Raw genomic sequence first — 18196 nt, forward strand, 5'->3', positions numbered from 1 at the left:
TCAACGGTCTCAAACACGGCAAGTGTACCGGCCGTTCAAGTAGTAAAAATATCGTATCCACAGGGATTAGAAGGTAAAATAAGCATTTATTGACTATTCGTGACTAAAGAATAATTTCAATTTATAGTTTGTCATGTAAATGTGAGATGAAGAGCATGACTATTGGAATGTTAAAACTATAAAAAGATTAGTTTTAGAATGGGAAAAAGTAGAAATGGGATAATGGTATTGTGAGGCTGTGGGGGTCAGATTTCACCGAACGTAACACTAATGTATCCTTAATCTCTTGTTAAATTCATTGCTTAGTCAACCCATAAGTTTACTCAAACCTAATCCCTTAGAGAAAGAGCCTAGGTGCGGATATTGAATATCAATCCCTTGAGTACCCAATACCTACACCCGCATTACGGACTAGGGTTTAAGACTACTAATGGGTCAAGCTCTATCCCTAGATACAATCTCCACTAGGCATATGTTCCAGAACTAATTTCAAAGGTATTTCCCAATACTCAATGGAACCTTAAATCATGCAAAGGGTGATCAATCCAAAGCAAGCATTAAGCAAAGAAACAAACACAACAATGAATGAAACAACAAATATATATATCATTGAAAACGTAAGGATTACAATAGAGTATGTTGGCTACATCTAACCCCACAAAATGGGTGAAACCACTCAACAAAGAGGGCAAATACAAAATAGAGATGAAAGGAGGATGAAGAACCGAAGGAAAGATCCGCACACGGACGATCCCAAGTCCTGGGAATCCCTTCCGCAGCTCCTGGAGGCGCCCAATGTGAGAATGGGGGTTTCTCCCCCGAAAATGGCTTCAAATACGGGCCAGGGAGATCAGATTAGGGTTTCGCGCCCAGCTTGTAAGTCTTCGCGCCCGACGCGTAATCTTTTGAACACTTTCTGCTTCATTGTAAGCCCGACGCAATTCCATTTTACGCCTGGCGTAATGTCTTCCAGAGAGTTTCAAGCCTCTCTGTCTCGATCGCGCCTGGCGCGGGTAGTTTCGCGCCCGGCGCATGTGTAAATTGCAGAATATTGAATGCTCTGCTCTTCTCAAGCCCGGCGCGGTTCATATTGCGCCCGGCGCAGCCACTCTGCTCTACTCCTTAGCTCCTTAGATTTCCAATCCTAAGGTCTTCCATCCTCAATTCACTAGCTCAATACCTGCACAAAAAATGAGGTGTATTAAGGTATTGTTATCTGAATTTGGGTTAGTTATATCTGCACGCAAAATGAAGCAAAAAGAGAATAATTATATTGCAATAGTTCAAAGGATGAGTGGAATTTGTTCAATAAGTCTCATCCAAAAAGAGGTAAAATTGATACTTAACAGTTGACATGATAGATGAATTTTAAATATGTTGTATATTGTTGAAGTTGTTTATAAAGTTGTTAAGTTGCATTAAGTTGATATTGTAATGATTATAGTTGTTTAATTAAGTTGTTTGCATGTTGTTAAAATTATTAAAGTTGCATAGTTGTATAATTGAATAAGAAGTTGTATAATTACATTGAGATGTATGATGAATAGAAAGTGAAATGAAGAGATGTATGTTGAGTATAGAGTTGTATGTTGCTATAAAGTTGTATGTTGTGCCATGTGTTGAAAATATATTATTTTATAATGATTGAGTTGTAAATTATGAGTTGAGCTAATAAGCTGTTGAGTTGATTGTGTTGTTTAAAGTTGAAATGAGATGTTGTGTTGTTAAACAATTTGTGATGAGTTGTTGTGCTGATAAACTATGTTGTTCAAGTTGAATGTTGTTCAAATTACTTAAAATTTAATAAATAATTAAAAATATAAATATAAATCACTCATCGATTTGATTAATTAACTTTACATTCCATGTAAAAAAAATTAAATAACATTAAAGTGAAAAAATAAAGTTGATAATCTATTTATGTGTTTATACATGTAGTAAGTGAGAAATTTTATTATGAATATGTTAAAAGAAGTAAATTATGATTTGTTAAGTTAAAAGATGATCTTTTATTTATCAAGTTTTCAAAATTTTAATGATAATAAATAGAATTTTTTTTAAATGAAAAGTCTTTTTGAGAAATACAAATTAGATGAAATATAAGACACAAATTGTTAAATAAATAATATGTCATTAGATGAAGCATATAGTCTGACTTCATAATATCTTAAATGCATATCATTTATAATGGCTAACGACTACTTATTATATGTCTAAATGATTCCTTAATATATCGAACCAAGAAAATTCTTTGGAACTCACAAATTTGTTAAAATGAATGAAGTCATGATTTGTGCCAAAATCAAGGATAAATGAATCTCTAAAATGATAGAGAAAGTTAGCAAAAGTTGATACAAAACCTACTCCTTGCTAACACACGTTACAAATAGTCCATTCGGTATCATGAAGTTGATATGTAACCTCTTTGATAAGATAATAAGTGACAATTTGGTGAAATGCAATTAATGTAAGCATTTAATAATCAACAGACACTTCTCATCTCAAGAAACATGTAACAAAGACAGATGAAGCAAGCTTGTGAAGAATCTTCAAGGTTTTGCAATGATCATCTCTACTTAGATTATTATATAAGAAGTTTCACGATCAAAAAGAAAAAAAAACTTTTGCAAAAAATCAATATTCATTCATTCATTTGGTAAGACTTATTTTCTTAATTGGTTGTATTACATTTTGTTTGTAAGAGGAAACATCTGTAAAAATTTACCCATATATAATTGTTGTTATAAGGTTAGACTTGAAGAGATTAATTTGTCTGCAAAAGAATAATTGTTAGATCTTGGAGAGACTTGACCGTAAAAGAATACTTGTTTGAGCCTAAAGAAGTTTGTCTGCAAATAAATACTTGTTAGAACCTATAAAAACTTGACTGTAAAAAAAAATATTTGTTTGCATTTGAAGAGGTTTGTTTGTGAAAGAATAATTGTTTGAGCCTATAGAGGCTTACCTACAAAAGAATACTTGTTTGTGCCTAGAGAGACTTGACTGCAACGTAGTTAGTAGACTGGAACGGGGCGATCCCAGATTGGAACGGGTCGTTCCCAAACCACTAAAACAAGGGTGATTTAGTAGCTCAGAACGGGTCGTTCCCAAACTGGAACGAGCCATTCCAAACTAATAAATAGGCCTATGAATCTTAGACTGGAACGGGTCGTTCTAAAATGGTCATTGTGAGTTAAATTCAACTCCAGAACGGGCCGTTCTAGACGTGTTAGAACGGGCCATTCTGGTTTCAAAATAGGCCGTTCTGCATGTGAATTTTACACATGACGAAGGATCCCAGAACGGGACGTTCCGGATTTGGAATGGGCCGTTCTGGCCAGTTTAGACTTCTATAAATAGAGGTTGTGCAATTGAGGAGAATGACAGGTTTTCAGAGAGAAGTTTTAGAGGGAAGGACTCTAGATTAGGAAGCTTGCTTTGGGTGGATTGAAGTCCCGGGTTGAGCTTTGGAAAAGGAATTCCGCTTCTTCTCAGTTCTTGGCTATTCTGAGCTAATCTTCAGGTGAGGGAAGCTAGAATGTAGGTTTTTTAATTTCAGGAGAGTTAGGGAAGCTTTATGCATGATGTTCTTTTGTTGAAATAGTTGAGTTGTTGGGTGCTTAAGTTGATTTATGCTGTTTATATTGTGTAAGTTGACATGATAGATGAATTTTAAATATGTTGTATATTGTTGAAGTTGTTTATAAAGTTGTTAAGTTGCATTAAGTTGATATTGTAATGATTATAGTTGTTTAATTAAGTTGTTTGCATGTTGTTAAAATTATTAAAGTTGCATAGTTGTATAATTGAATAAGAAGTTGTATAATTACATTGAGATGTATGATGAGTAGAAAGTGAAATGAAGAGATGTATGTTGAGTATAGAGTTGTATGTTGCTATAAAGTTGTATGTTGTGCCATGTGTTGAAAATATACTATTTTATAATGATTGAGTTGTAAATTATGAGTTGAGCTAATAAGCTGTTGAGTTGATTGTGTTGTTTAAAGTTGAAATGAGATGTTGTGTTGTTAAACAATTTGTGATGAGTTGTTGTGCTGATAAACTATGTTGTTCAAGTTGAATGTTGATTGAGATGATGAGTTAAAAATTTGTATGTTGTTTAAGTTGTTAAGCTAATTAAGTTATGATGATGAGTTGTTATCACTAGGACTAGGGGGGATGTTTTCGAAGTTGTTCATCCCATTGTGTGGATTGAGATAGTTGTGGTGCTCTGAGAGCCCAATTTGTTGAAAAACCCTCCTTGGAAAGTTGTCCCTTGGAGTGGACGGTGTGTTGTTCTCCTCTAGGACTTAGTTAATCCCGTGTGTGGGCAAGGTCGAGGCACACGTGTACAAAGAGACCACGGTATAGGGGCCAAGCTGAGCTATACCGATTACAAGCGGCCAGATGTTTATTGTTGTAAATTTGTTATGATGTCTATTATTGTAAAGTTAAAAAGTTGGGGACATATGGTGAAGATATATGTCCTATGTTGAGATACATAGTACTAAGGAGATAAGTTGAAAGTTGTTTTAAAGTTGAATCTCTTAGTACTGTGTGGGCGACATGGAAGTAGTCGATCCATGTCATGGTTGAATGACCAATTTGAGTAAGGTATCTAGTTAGAGATGTAGTCTTTGACTAGGTACTAGAGGGTGCGTAGTACTTGGAGGACAGTGGGTGGGCTAACTCCATATGTGGATTGGTGATGCTAGCCAAGGCTGTGGTAGGCTCATACCCAAACCCTTCTGTCCTTACAGTAGTACTGGACCTCCGAATCTAAGTGGCACACCTGAGCAATTGCCTATTATTGTCTATACCTGGTTCTCTTCGGAGTTCCTAACGCTGTTCTATACCTGACTTGGTTGAGATAGGTCAAACGCTGGATTTGGTAGGGTTTATGCCACCTAGACTGCTCAACCTTAGTTGTTGGAGATCTCCGAGTTGAAATGCATAATGACACATAAGTTGTTGATGAGTTGATTTGTTGTTGATAAAAGTTGTATCTATGTTGTTATGTTGTTAAGCTGTGATTGTGTTGTATGTTGATCCTGTTGAGGATGATGATAGTGTTGTTATGTTGTAAGTTGCTTAATTGTAATCAAGTTGAAATGATGTTAAGATGTATAATATATGGGTTGTTTATCTTTTGTGTCGGATGTGAAGATGATTATATAGTTGTGTTTCATATTTGATATTTATGAGTTGTCTATTGTCTCTAGCTTACCCTTGCGTGTTTCCATATAGTTTGGTCTGCGATGATTATACGTTGCTATAGGAGCAGGGCAAGGATAGACTGGGAGATAGCTATTAGAAGCCATAGGAGGTGCCTGGAGATGCATATTTTTTTTGTAGGCTACCTTATAGTAGCATATTTTGTTGTATATAATTGGTTGCTTGATTAGCAACTTGTGTTGTATTTTATTTTATTATACTATTTTAGTATATATATTCCAGTAGTATATAGTGTTGTTTCGTAGTGTGACGGCCACGACGGGTCATCACATTGACTGTAAAAGAATACTTAATGTTGAAGTTTGGAAAGGGTTATGTAAAAGAATACTTGGATAGATTGTTTAAAGAGATAATTTAAAGAAGACTTAGATTTGAGCTAGAAGTGGTTTATTAAAAGAATATTTGTATCTTGTTTAAAATAGTGAAACTCAATCTAGTTAAATTAAGAACTGGACGTAGTCTCGATGATTGAGACCAACCAGTATAAAAATATCGTATGTTTTGTCTATCTTTTCTTCAACATTCTTTACCATTAGCATTACTACTTCACTACTTAAAAAATGTGAGTTTTTGATTAACACTATTCAACCTCCTATTTAGTATTTATCTTTTCTCCACATGGTCATTGAATTGAAACATGAAAGGATAAAAAAAAATTGTGGTGGTCATGAAATCAATAAATAAATTTTAGCTCCAAGTGAATTAAAAAGTATAAACTCAACCAACCTTTACCACTTAAAATGTAGAGCATATGCCATTTATTAAACTCAAGATCCTAATTTTTAAAATTGGCTCATCAAATGTTTGAATCGAAAACTAGTGATCTAACTAATTCGAGCCTCACATTTGATTGACTATTTCATCGATTCGATAAGAATTGAATACAAGTTTAAGTAAAATGTACTAAAAATGTTTCTAGTAAGATTTAAACACAAGTTCGAACCAATTTAGAGTAAATATCTTACCATTGAACCATGTTCAACTATTGACTTATAATAATTGTCGAATATGTCAATATCTTTTATCTAATTTAAGTAATTATTTAACATATCTTGTGCTTTAGAGTCTTATTTTTGTCAAAATTTAGTATTTTAATTTTATCTCGTTAGTTAGTAGAGTTCTTTTAGTTTTAGTTATTATTTTTTTTTTATTTTGAGATACAGGGAAGAAGGACTTAAGGCTAAATAACTTGAATATTGGGAGCATTCATTTAGAGTGAGAGTGAAGTGCACTCAGTACGACTTCATGGTTGCTCAAAGCGAGTCATCTGAACACTTTGAGTTTGCCAACTCAAAAGATAACCTTGGAGCACTATTAAAGCTCGCTCAAGCAAGTCATTTAAGTGTTTTGAGCGAATCTACATCACAAGTCTAATTGAAAAAAAAAAACATTTAAAATCTTTTAAAAATAGGGTTTAGAAAAAAATTGAAAAACACTTCACATGTTGTATATTTTAGAGAAAGGAAGTCGTTGTTGGGATTGTCATAACTGACTCTACTTCATGTAATTCTTCTTATTCTTATTTAATGATTTTTTTTTCATTCAATTAATTATTTTTCTTTATTCTTAATGCTTATTTTGGCTTGATCACTCATGGCATGATCTCATATATTTAATTGATGTTGAAAAACCTTTTTGAAACTATCATATGGAGAATAATACTAATAACGCTTATTAATAGGAATATGATAAGTTTTATTAGTTAATGTTTTAGACATATATCTTAATTTAAATTGTTTAACAAACTTCACCAAGGAATTGCAATTTTTCTTAAGGAACCTAAAGTTTTTCACCTAAGGAATTAGAGTTAAAATATTTTCATTGGATGTTAAATTAACTTGATAATTTCTAAAATTGAATAATAACTGAGAATGATACGTCTAAGGAAAGTTAGTGAAATCAATCTTTGACATCTTTTATCAAATATTTTCATCTATTTTTGGATTAGGTCTTATTCTTTAAATCCTAAAACTTAGGTTTTTTTTCCTTTATGCATTATTTAAACAAATATTTTATAATTATTTTCCCTAAATAGTATTAAATTAGATTAATCAATCATAGAGTAAGTTCATATGAATGATACTTGGACTGCTGTTCATTTTACTACTTGTGACAATAAGTATCCTTGTTAGTAGTCCAACAATTTATGACATTCAACCTCAACTTTACCATGTAAATATTCCTTCATACAAATAAAAATAAAGGTAATAAGGTGAGTCTTTTTTTTTTTTTTTGACAAGAACAAGGTGAGAGACTTGAACACAGGTGAATGTGACTATTTAATACCATAATGACCACTAAACCAATATATTTTATTATTATATAATTGATTTAAATAATTTATATAGTATATTTTTAATTTTAAATTATATATTAATTTATGATGTTCAACCAATTTGTAATTTGGTTACTCTGTTGGTATTATATCAACTATAATTATTTTGGGAACTTCTTTAAATCATTGTATGAGTTTTTATTAAAATTTATAAATATAAAATATATTTGAAATGAATATCTTTTAAGAAGTTTAATAAAAATTAAATCATACAATTTAACTAGTGACGTATTGATTCAACTTTTAATTCAATAATTCGTTGAAAACAAAAAAATTTCATTTTCCCCTACACACAATAATAATAATAATAATAATAACAACAACAACAATAAAAACACATTAAAACAACACTATAAAAGAAATATAAAAAGATTACGTAAATTTATATAATGTGATTCAACCTCTCATGTCTACGTTCACAAGAAAGTTAATTACTATCAAAATAAATTACAAATATATATATATATATATATATATATATATATATATATATATTATGAGAGATCTGTTTACTCTAGAAGTAAGTATGGTAGACTAACTCTGTTCAATAATTCATGTTCTACATCAAATTTCAACAATCAAACTATTAAATTTAAAGTTTTTAATACATAGATCAAATATGCAAATTTATAAAAAAAAATTTGAAAATCATTTGATACTTCGTTTCATTAATTCAAATTAATGTATAAAATAATTTTATGATTATCCATCAATTTGAATTAATGAAATGAAGTATCAAATAATTTTCAAGTTTTTTAAAAATTTGTATACTTGATCTATACATTAAGAACTTTAATTTCAATAATTGAATCATTAAAATTTGATATAGAACATACGTTATTGAATAAAGTAAGTCTAGATAATAGATTTACTTCTTGAATAAACGAATCTATCTATATATATATATATATATGAAAATCTTCCATCCAAATTTTGTGAATAAAACTTAAAAATTCTTTCTTCACATATTTTATAGATGAAACTTGAAAGTATCCTCAAACAAATTTTGTGATAATAGAGGCATCAATTAGTTATCTAATAATAATGAATCCAAAACATATGTATTTAGTCTTTATATACCGTTGGATGATAGGCCCTAAAAGATCTTGAACACGTGTATTTTGATAACAACCTAATCACACTCATTTTTTTTTTCCTGTTTAAATCTTTGCAAGTGCCATCTATTTTCTGATCGTGACAATCTTTATTTGCATAATTAAGCTTAATTTCACCTTCAATAATTAGTAGAACATTTAATAATAGTTAAAAAATAATCAACAAAATTATAATACATAAATCTAATTGTACGTCCTTTGTTGTAGCACATCTATTCGACCCCTTCTTTGAATGGGTATATTTTGATAGGACCTTTTAGTATTATGTATGTATCTAAGAACTTCTCTCTCTCTCTGTATTGTACACTGTGTCAATCGGAGATCTTATGGTCTTGAATTTTCTATAAAATTAGGTGACATTAAAAATCAAACTACAATGTTATCATTAAAAAAATTTATGTCAGTATTAATAATGAACAAACATTTTGAAGGCATGACCTGCATCCTCCCAGGTACGTCTCTCCGGCCACGTACATGTTAGTAAAAGGGTAAATGATCGATTATTTTATACTATAATCAAATACACATTTTTTTTCTCCATTTAAAAAGTCATATTGTCATATATCAAAACAAATCATTTTTTTTATTCATATATGTCATTTTATAAAATATATGAAACAATTAATATTACACTAAAGTATACCTTAATTGAAAGGTACATTATGTTTCAACACCTCCACTTTCATATGTGTTATTTTTTCCATTTTAAATAATAACAGGCAACATAAATAATTATTCATCAATGAAATTAAAACATTTTGTGTCTTTATATATTTTATAATTTAAATAAGAGAAGTAATGAGTTATACACGTCTTGCAGTAGTTACAATAGCAAAAAAAAAAAAAAAAAGAATATTCAATTTAAATTTTATTTAAATGAGAGTGTAAAAATTATTCTTATATATAAAACACAAACAATTATTTTGTATCATAATGTCTATAGGAGTTTTTTTTATTAAATTATTTTTAGAAATTTTTTTAGCATCATATTTAATTTAATTTTTATTTGTTATAATTATTTAAAAATTAAAATTTAATATTTTTAAAATAAAATCAAAAAATAAATATAATCTTATATTATAATATAAATTATTTGTCATAAATCTAAAATATAATTTATAGAACTTAAAATACCTATTTATTAAAATTATATATATATATATATATATATATGTCTATAATTTACATATTCAAACATAATATTTATTTATATACATAATTTAATTAAATTTTAGTTATAAATAATAAACATTTAATCTGTATATTACATATGTTAAAATACTACTAACAAATAAGTGTATAACTAGAAAATTTTAAAATAAATATAAATAAAGAGAAAGAGAAAGAGACACTTTGTGTCTCTACATATTTATTTTAAAAAAATATATTTGAAGTTACTAAAAGATAATGGTGATGATTTTATTTAGTAAGAGAAAATAATTATTTAACAATGGTTGTTATTAAAAAAAGTACAGTTATTAGAAAAGAGTATCTAGTTAGAATGACAAATAGGGGTGAAATTAAAAATATTTTAAACAAATATTGATAAATAAATTTAATGACAAATAAGACTTGATAAAGATTAAATAAAGATTACACAATTTATCTAACCAACCATGAATAAAATGGTATCCTTTATAAGCGATTGCAGAGTTGTGAAATATTTTATATTAATTAATTTATTTTTTTAACATTTTATTTATGAATTATTTATTTAAAGTATTCTACATGTTTCAAGTTTCAAGAATCAACTCATGTATATTAAATATAAACTACTATCTTAAACAACAATGAGCTTTCCTTCGACGAAAAGAATTATAAAGATTCTTTTAACTTTTTATATGATTCAAATGATTATTTATAAATTAAATATTAATATTTTAAAATAAATTATCAATAAATAAAAATTATTTTGTATAATAATATAAATTATTTATTATAAATTTAAATATAATTTACATGTTTAAAAATTGATACAAATTTTAAATACAACTTATATATTCAAATATAATATTTATTTACATATACTTTATTATAAATTTTAATTATATATAATAAACATGCATGTGTATTGCAAATGCTAGTTTATTAGCAACTTAATATTTTTTTAATAACTAAACATTATCTTTTTTTATATATAAAATCAAATCTATTGACAATTTTGTAACAAATTTTTTATTGATTAATTAAAAATCATTTATAATAACTTACTGAATGTTTTATTTATTGCATATGATCAAATTTCAAGTTGGATGGATTTTCTAAATAAAACAAACGGGCAAAATAAATACGTGTAAGTCGAAGGACTTCAAAGTGTATTTCCTCTGGCTAGTGTGACCAAATTCTGCCTGTGGTAAAGAGTAGCCATACCAGAATCAAACAAACATAACCAATTTTGAACTGCTCTCGTTTATTAGTCACTAAGTGCAGTTTCAGAAGAAAAGGATTAAAAAAATCCTAACCCGTGAGCTTTTCCATGCTCAAAATGAGAAAAGTTCAAATGGAAAATTATCAGATATAAAGGAATCAAGAAACAGAGAAGTTTAGAAAATAAGTGAGGGGATTAAAGGGCTTACTAAGTGTCTGAGAATACCAACGGAGAGATACTATCAGTAGTGACCGTCCCAGAAACCAGCGATGAGGAGATAAACAAGAAATGGACGTTACTTTTTATATACATAGTTTTCCTTCTCTATTTTATCTATAAGAAATACATTAGAGAAAAAAATATTGAAATATAATAAATAAATATAAAATCTTAATAAAAATTGACACAAATATATTTCTTTTATATATTATTATTATTATATAAACTATTTAGTAATGTAAAATAGATTGATTTTGTTTTTTAATTTTTCTGTTTTTTTTTTCATTTCCATTTTTGTAAAAAAAATTGACATCAGATTAACTTTTAAGTCTAATGAAAAAAAAATCAAGAAATTATAAGGACCAAAATAGAAAAACAAAAATGCTAAACCTCCGGTTCTCCCTATTCTGTCAACAGTAAAAGCATTTTTGAACTTGAGCGCTACCCAAAGTTCTTCTATACGCTTCTTATCAGTTGGGAATAGACTATGGATTATACCGATGGACAAAGCTGCGTATATTTCAACACAAATACATATATCTGCTTCAGAAGTTACTCAGTCAGAAAGAATCCGTAGTACTAAAGTCCAACAGGTCCTCTGTTTTCAACTAAATAATCAAGACTCTGTTAATGCAAATTATGCAATATAATTGGAGCAAAGAAACTTCCTAAACTGAAGCCTGTATATTCCAACCTTTTCCGAATCTGAGAGTGTCTGAACATAACTAGTGATAAACATGTTAAATCTATGACAATATAGATGAGATTGTTTGGGGCCGCACATGAGGGGAAATGACAATTCAAAAATGGTATGGAGAAAGCTTCGCCAATTATGAGTAACATCTATTGAGACATTATTTTGAAACAAGCTCAAAATAGTTGCATCTATTATTCAGCTGTAGAAAACTAGTAATCAAACATTGTGTCAATGTTCACAGATTGTAAAGCTGAAATCAATGTCATAGAACTGAATAAACATGCAAAATCCACAGAACAGAGATAAACCTTCCATTAACAATGCCGCAATTCACTGTCTTTTTTCTCAGATGGAATCCGGAGCAAAAACCACAAATTACAATACAGCCATTTCCAATGTTACACAACTTCCACAGACACCAACTACAAATCAAAAGCTTCGCCAACAAAAATAGAAACAAAATATTTTTGTGTATAGTAATAGGCTTTAATGTTTAAGATCTTACCGATTGGATTTGTGCCTCTTCATATACTTTTGTGCATGATATCATACCCATAACAAAAAAAAAAAAAAAAAAAAATGAAAGTAAAAACCAACAAAAAGGGTCATGGAACTGACACACTGAACTTTTTACCTGTTTGCAATCACAACCATAGACAAGAGTTCAGAGCTGTTGCCACAAACAAAAGTAAAAAATGCTCTGGTTTCGGTTTCAATTAACACATAGGAACTGAAGACAGAGCTGACTAAATTTTGGTTCAGTGTTGGTTCTCAGTTCTCACCCAAGTGTTGGTCCAAGAGGATTCAATTCCAAATCTCCAAAGCCTAAAACCCAGTTTGAAATTGACACCACTTCCCTTGACTACCTAAACCCTTATTTATCCACATGGGCATTTGACAACCACTTCAAGATCGCAATCTTACCCCGTGTAATTACTGTAGCTGCTCCCTTCTTCCTCCGCCACACCCACAAAAAAGGGAAAAAGAAGATAAGGAAGAAGAGACACTAGTCCGAAATGACAGCATTTTGGATTCATTAAACGGGTTAAAACATCAAGTAAGACCAACAGCTTCACTAAGTTGCGAGACAAAGCTAACAAAGGAAAACGTTGTCATAAAAAAACTAATTTAGAGGATTCAATTGAATAAAAAAAACAATGTTTAAGGACTAAACTAAAATTAAACTAAAATTAAATAGGATGAAAAGATGCATTTGAAGTTTACTCCGCAAGACATTCAAAATGATCATAGCCTAGAAAAAATCTATTAATTTACTGGATCCTTGCGTGATTACAGGCAGCATAAAGCCCAACTAGGAATTGCGTTCTAGCTTCTAAATATTTACACATAGCGACTAAACTAATGCACCAAAAATAGCTCTCCCATTTATATCTTCTTTCCCAATAAAACATAAAAAAAAATTCCTGGGGGAAGGGGATTTACATGTTTGGTAACACGTGGGGCATGATTAAATAACTACTCATTTCTTGAGAAATGATAAATATCAATAAAAATTTAAAACCCAATAGCTTCTGATCATTTAAGTGTAACGACTTCTAAAAATCCTAGTACCTTAAGAAGCCCCTCCACTTTGATTCTGGCCTTTGGGATCCTGAGGAGCAGAATTTGCGGTTGCAACTGAATCCTTGCTCTCTTCATGTAATTCTGGCTTTGACTTGAGAGAATTATGCTTACCAAGATTGTCTTCATCTACAGCTTTATTTGATGCAGAATCAGGGGTACTTGTGTTCCTTGGTGCAGGGGAATTTGAGTGTTTTTTCTCATCAATGGTAACCTGGTTTTTGGCTAGGTTGCTGCTTGATTGTTTCTTTGTTTCAACCACAATCTCCTTCACAACCTCTTCCAGTTTCTCAAGTCTCACTTTCACCTCTGAAAGCTGCGGATCAGATTTTTCCTCAGGAGGATTTAGTTCCCTTTCCTTTTCTCTTTCCTTTGCTTCTTCTTCTTCTTTCAGCTTCCTTTTCTGCGCCACATCCTATTAAGTTTTTCGGAGAAAAACCATTATCAGGGAAAAAAATCAACCCAAAAAAGGAGTACCATTCATCCAATTATTTAGATGTATAATTAATAATAAAGTGGCAAACTAGCAACAAGTAACAGGTACAACAAAACAAAAACGTAGAATAGAATCTAGAGAAGTCTAATGTATTTCAAACAAAAAGTAAACAAGTAACACACTATATCTCTCATTAGTTCTCAGCCTATAATTGCACAGTATTGCCACAACAAACAACTGCAAAAAGTGTGAGATATGGCTTAGACATCATCAATGTCTAACCAGGAAAACAAAATGGATCAGAAAGCTGAATAGTCCATACAGGCCTTGTTAGATTTTCATACAAGAAGTTGCATTTCCAAAGGATTCCATTGAGAGTACTTTAGATGGATTCTGAACTGAATGATTAGATTATGAAGAGGAATAAGATGATCACAAGCATCCTAACAATGTTTATATGATGATTGAAGTTTCACCCTTATATTACAATATCAGAACAAAGGGAAGACAACTTACCACCTCCATTTTTCTCATTTCGTAATGAGCATACTGAGCCACCAAATACACAGCTGTGCTGAAAAAACTTGCTCAGAAGATAGCAGTAGAATTTTTTATATGAATAATAACGTAAATGAAAAAAGGAAAACTTATAAGTGTGAGTCTCGTACCCAAGGAAGGCAAGCAGGCAAAAAAAAACTGTACAAGATGGAAATCAAACCTGAACAAGTAAAACAGAGATGCAGAGTAAGAATCTCTTTTAAACTATTTACAGTATAAACAAACAAAGTAATCTCCCCTACCCATTCCACAAAGAAAAAGAGTAAACATAGCCTTCATATTGTATGCATCAATCATTTTAGTCCTTGCTTTTAATTTCACTTTGATCTCTAACTTTGAAATTCATGATCTGCTTTAATCATTTCCACGGCCTTTTCTACTAATGTTAAGGACCAATAATATGAAGGATGTATCAATTGTATTAGTCCCTGACTTAATTTACCTTAATCATTTTCCATAGGAAAAGCTAATATACCGAACTAATTGGGATTTAATGAATTGTGAAAGTGACTTAAGACCTTCCTTTAAATTCTTTTGACTAATTTCAATAAACTTCACATCTAAGTTCATTTTACCTTACTCAAGTTTATGATATAAACTCTAATATTTTTTATTTTTTTTCTTTCTAAACCACATGTATCCTCCAACAAAGACAATCTTGTTCAAAACGGACAGGATCACTACGCAGCAAAACTCTCCCTCTGAATATTTAACGCAATTACATAAACTTGAGACTACTTGTTAAGCTGGAGCATCCTTACCAGTTGACCCACGTGATCCTTCACTATATAAACTCTAATATAATAACTCTATTGAACAAGTACTTAATTCATCTACTTAACTAAATGCAAAGGTGCAGGACCAAATATGAAACCTCAAATGTGGTAGTAAAAAACAGATGCAAAGAGAGCATAGGATGATTAAATAATGTTATCTTGAGAAATTGGTTCCCTGCAAAAAGAAAGAGTGCAACCAAGGTGGTCGATGAAAAATGTGAAAGAGAATAAATATAGAATAGAGAAAATGGGATACCCAAACTTCTTCTTCTTAGGGGGATCAGTGAAAAGAATCTTTGCGGCGGTCATCATGTCAAGATTCTCCAGTTGACGATACCTTTCATCGGCGATGTAATTGTTTTTCTTGTTGGTGTTGTTGTTCTTGGCTGAAGTACAAAAGGAGTAACTGGTCTTGGCATTGGTGGAGAATGAGGTTGTCAAAAACTTGAATCGCTCCGAGAAGCCCAACCACCTTACTCTGCCGCCAAACATAGATTGATCATAGAAAACAAAGCATCCACAGCTGCCAACTCCAATTCAAAAATCGGATCCAGAATACCTGCCCCCTCTTCGCTCCAACAAAAGTGATTTGCTGCAAGTGCTTAGAGAATTTTAAAGTTTTTTTTTATCAGGAGAATATCAATAACATTGTTTCAGGTTAACTCAAACAAATACAAAATGAATTAAATTAGTTCAATTTTTTTTTCTCAATTTGGGTTAAACTTAAATTAAACTAATTGAAATTTGATGATTATTGGTTCAAATATGGGATTCCCATTTTCAAAACCTGAACTAACTTACCAAACAAATTATTTATGTATTATTATTTCTAAGGCTAAACTAGTAAGGCACGGGGAATTTTCTTTTACTAATTATTTGTTAAATAAACATTGTTTAAATGTTTTTACATTAAATGTGAATAAAACAATAAGATGAAACTGTGTAGAGAAAAAATATATACAATGCAAAATTTTATATTAGGCATAAATAAAATTCATATTTATAAATTATTGTAATGTCACAAAAAGTAGTCCTTTTACTTCTAGTAAAAAACATTTAATCGAAGGATGTGTAATATCATACAAATTGTAAACATCATACACTACACAATTAGGCAAATGAGTTGTAATAGTTAGTCCAAAGAATAATTAAAATCATTCTAACACAAATAATATTGTATTCTTCAATTAACACAATATATTAGTACATAAATCAGATATGAGATGTTTCCAAACATGGATTCTGTGTTTGGGCTTTCTTCTTGCTATATGAAGCACTTCGGTTGGGGTGTCTATAAGAAACCATATTTAATTCATTTAAATTAGTTTTTCCTCCAATATGAGAGATGTACAATCTCGTATAATAAGGGGTGCATAAGGGTAGAAATAGAATGAAAGTGAGAACTGGAAAGAATGAAAAATGATAAATTTAATCTAAAAAGAGCAAACCATGAAAGGTGGAGATAATAATGAAGACTTAAGTTAAGAGTAGAAAACTATGAAAAGATGATACATAATTTAAAGGCTTGGCCTATGGGGACGGCAGAATAAGTACAGATCAAGAAAGGGAAAAACAAGACAACAGGGTATTTGTAGGATACTCCGAAACTCTATTATGCCAATCTTTTGTCAAATGCAAGACAACAGAACATGCGTAATGCGTATGCGTGTAAACACAGGCCTTCCAAAAAAAATATGTTAGTATCAAACATATTGAGAATGTAAATGAGGAGTTACTATTGAGATTTGAGAGTTGGCTTTAGTAAAAAGTAAAAACTAGATATTAATCAGAGGAGGAAAACACATTTGTCCATTTGGCTCTTCAAACACAGGAAAACTACCTAAATTGTAAAAAATCAAGGAACAACATCAAACCTGGCTTATTTTTTGTGAAACCAGTCGCGAAGAAACGGTCGTTCCACCCTGCAACGAACCCAAACCACTCCACCGTACTTCCACCCTGCAGCGAAGAAACCATATTATCCCAAAACGCGCTCGGAGAATCATAGGTTGGAGATTTACCGTGAACGAGAGACGGTTGGGGATTTACCGTGGACTAGCGTTTGGCGTGGTTGAGGAAGAGTACCTCGCTTGTGGCGGCAACAGCGGCAGCGTCTCCGCTGTCAAAACTGCTCTCTCCGACGCGCCGAAACTCAGCGACAAATGCTCCCTATGCAACAAGGCCTTCTCTTAGTACTCTCTTTATATGAAGCAATTCGTACCTCTGATATAAAAAAATAATAATAAAAAACTTAGTTAACTTTAAAATAATAGAATAATTAAATAAATTAATTAAGAGAGTAATTTTTTTTTTTTAAATCTAAACACCAAATTAAATGTTATATATAGGGTTTAGGGTTTAATGTTATATATAGGGTTTAGGGTTTAATGTTATATATATATATATATATATATATATATATATATATATATATATATATATATTGTACTAGTTTATCAAGTAAATCTTTAAATTGCATGTTAGCTTAAACTTTCATATTTTTATTACTTAAAAAATAAAATAAAATCAACGTTCACTACATGCAACCATTGTTCAGACACTGAATCATGCTAGATTGATTAAACCGCACGAAAGTTTCATGGAATGCAATCGTGTTGCAACTATTTTCAATGATGTAGCAATATTTGGAACAGCAACTTGCATAAGTGTTCACAACATTGTTACTACAACATCATCTTGATTTTATGGAATTTCTTTCAGAAGAAACTGAAGCAATAACTTTCCTTACAGCAATCAAATGGGTCTCATCCAACAACTTAGATAGCATCATCTTTAAACTAGACTGCAAGCAGATTGTTTTATAACATTTTTCATTTTGTTCAATTTGTCGCCAATTCTTTAATTGTTTGGCCCTT

At 30.5% G+C, this 18196-nt stretch overlaps 1 protein-coding gene across 2 annotated transcripts; it reads right to left on the bottom strand.

The window, feature by feature from the left end:
• Window positions 1-13211: 13211 nt before the first annotated feature.
• On the bottom strand, window positions 13212-17528 carry LOC109789460 (uncharacterized). Of its 2 annotated transcripts, none has more exons than XM_020348419.3 (6): window positions 17370-17528; window positions 17195-17279; window positions 15577-15912; window positions 14655-14704; window positions 14503-14555; window positions 13212-13965 (listed from the first exon to the last, which is right to left on the bottom strand). In XM_020348419.3, the coding sequence occupies exons 3-6, from the start codon at window positions 15810-15812 to the stop codon at window positions 13543-13545; spliced, it is 762 nt and encodes a 253-aa protein (XP_020204008.1). In that variant the 5' UTR covers window positions 15813-15912; window positions 17195-17279; window positions 17370-17528; the 3' UTR covers window positions 13212-13542. The 2 variants fall into 2 exon arrangements, with proteins under 2 accessions (XP_020204008.1, XP_020204010.1); XM_020348421.3 differs by having other exon boundaries at window positions 15577-15921.
• Between the last annotated feature and the right edge of the window lie 668 nt (window positions 17529-18196).

Source organism: Cajanus cajan, chromosome 5 (assembly GCF_000230855.2).
Source record: "Cajanus cajan strain Asha chromosome 5, NIPB_CcT2T_4, whole genome shotgun sequence".
NCBI classification, from domain to species: domain Eukaryota; kingdom Viridiplantae; phylum Streptophyta; class Magnoliopsida; order Fabales; family Fabaceae; genus Cajanus; species Cajanus cajan.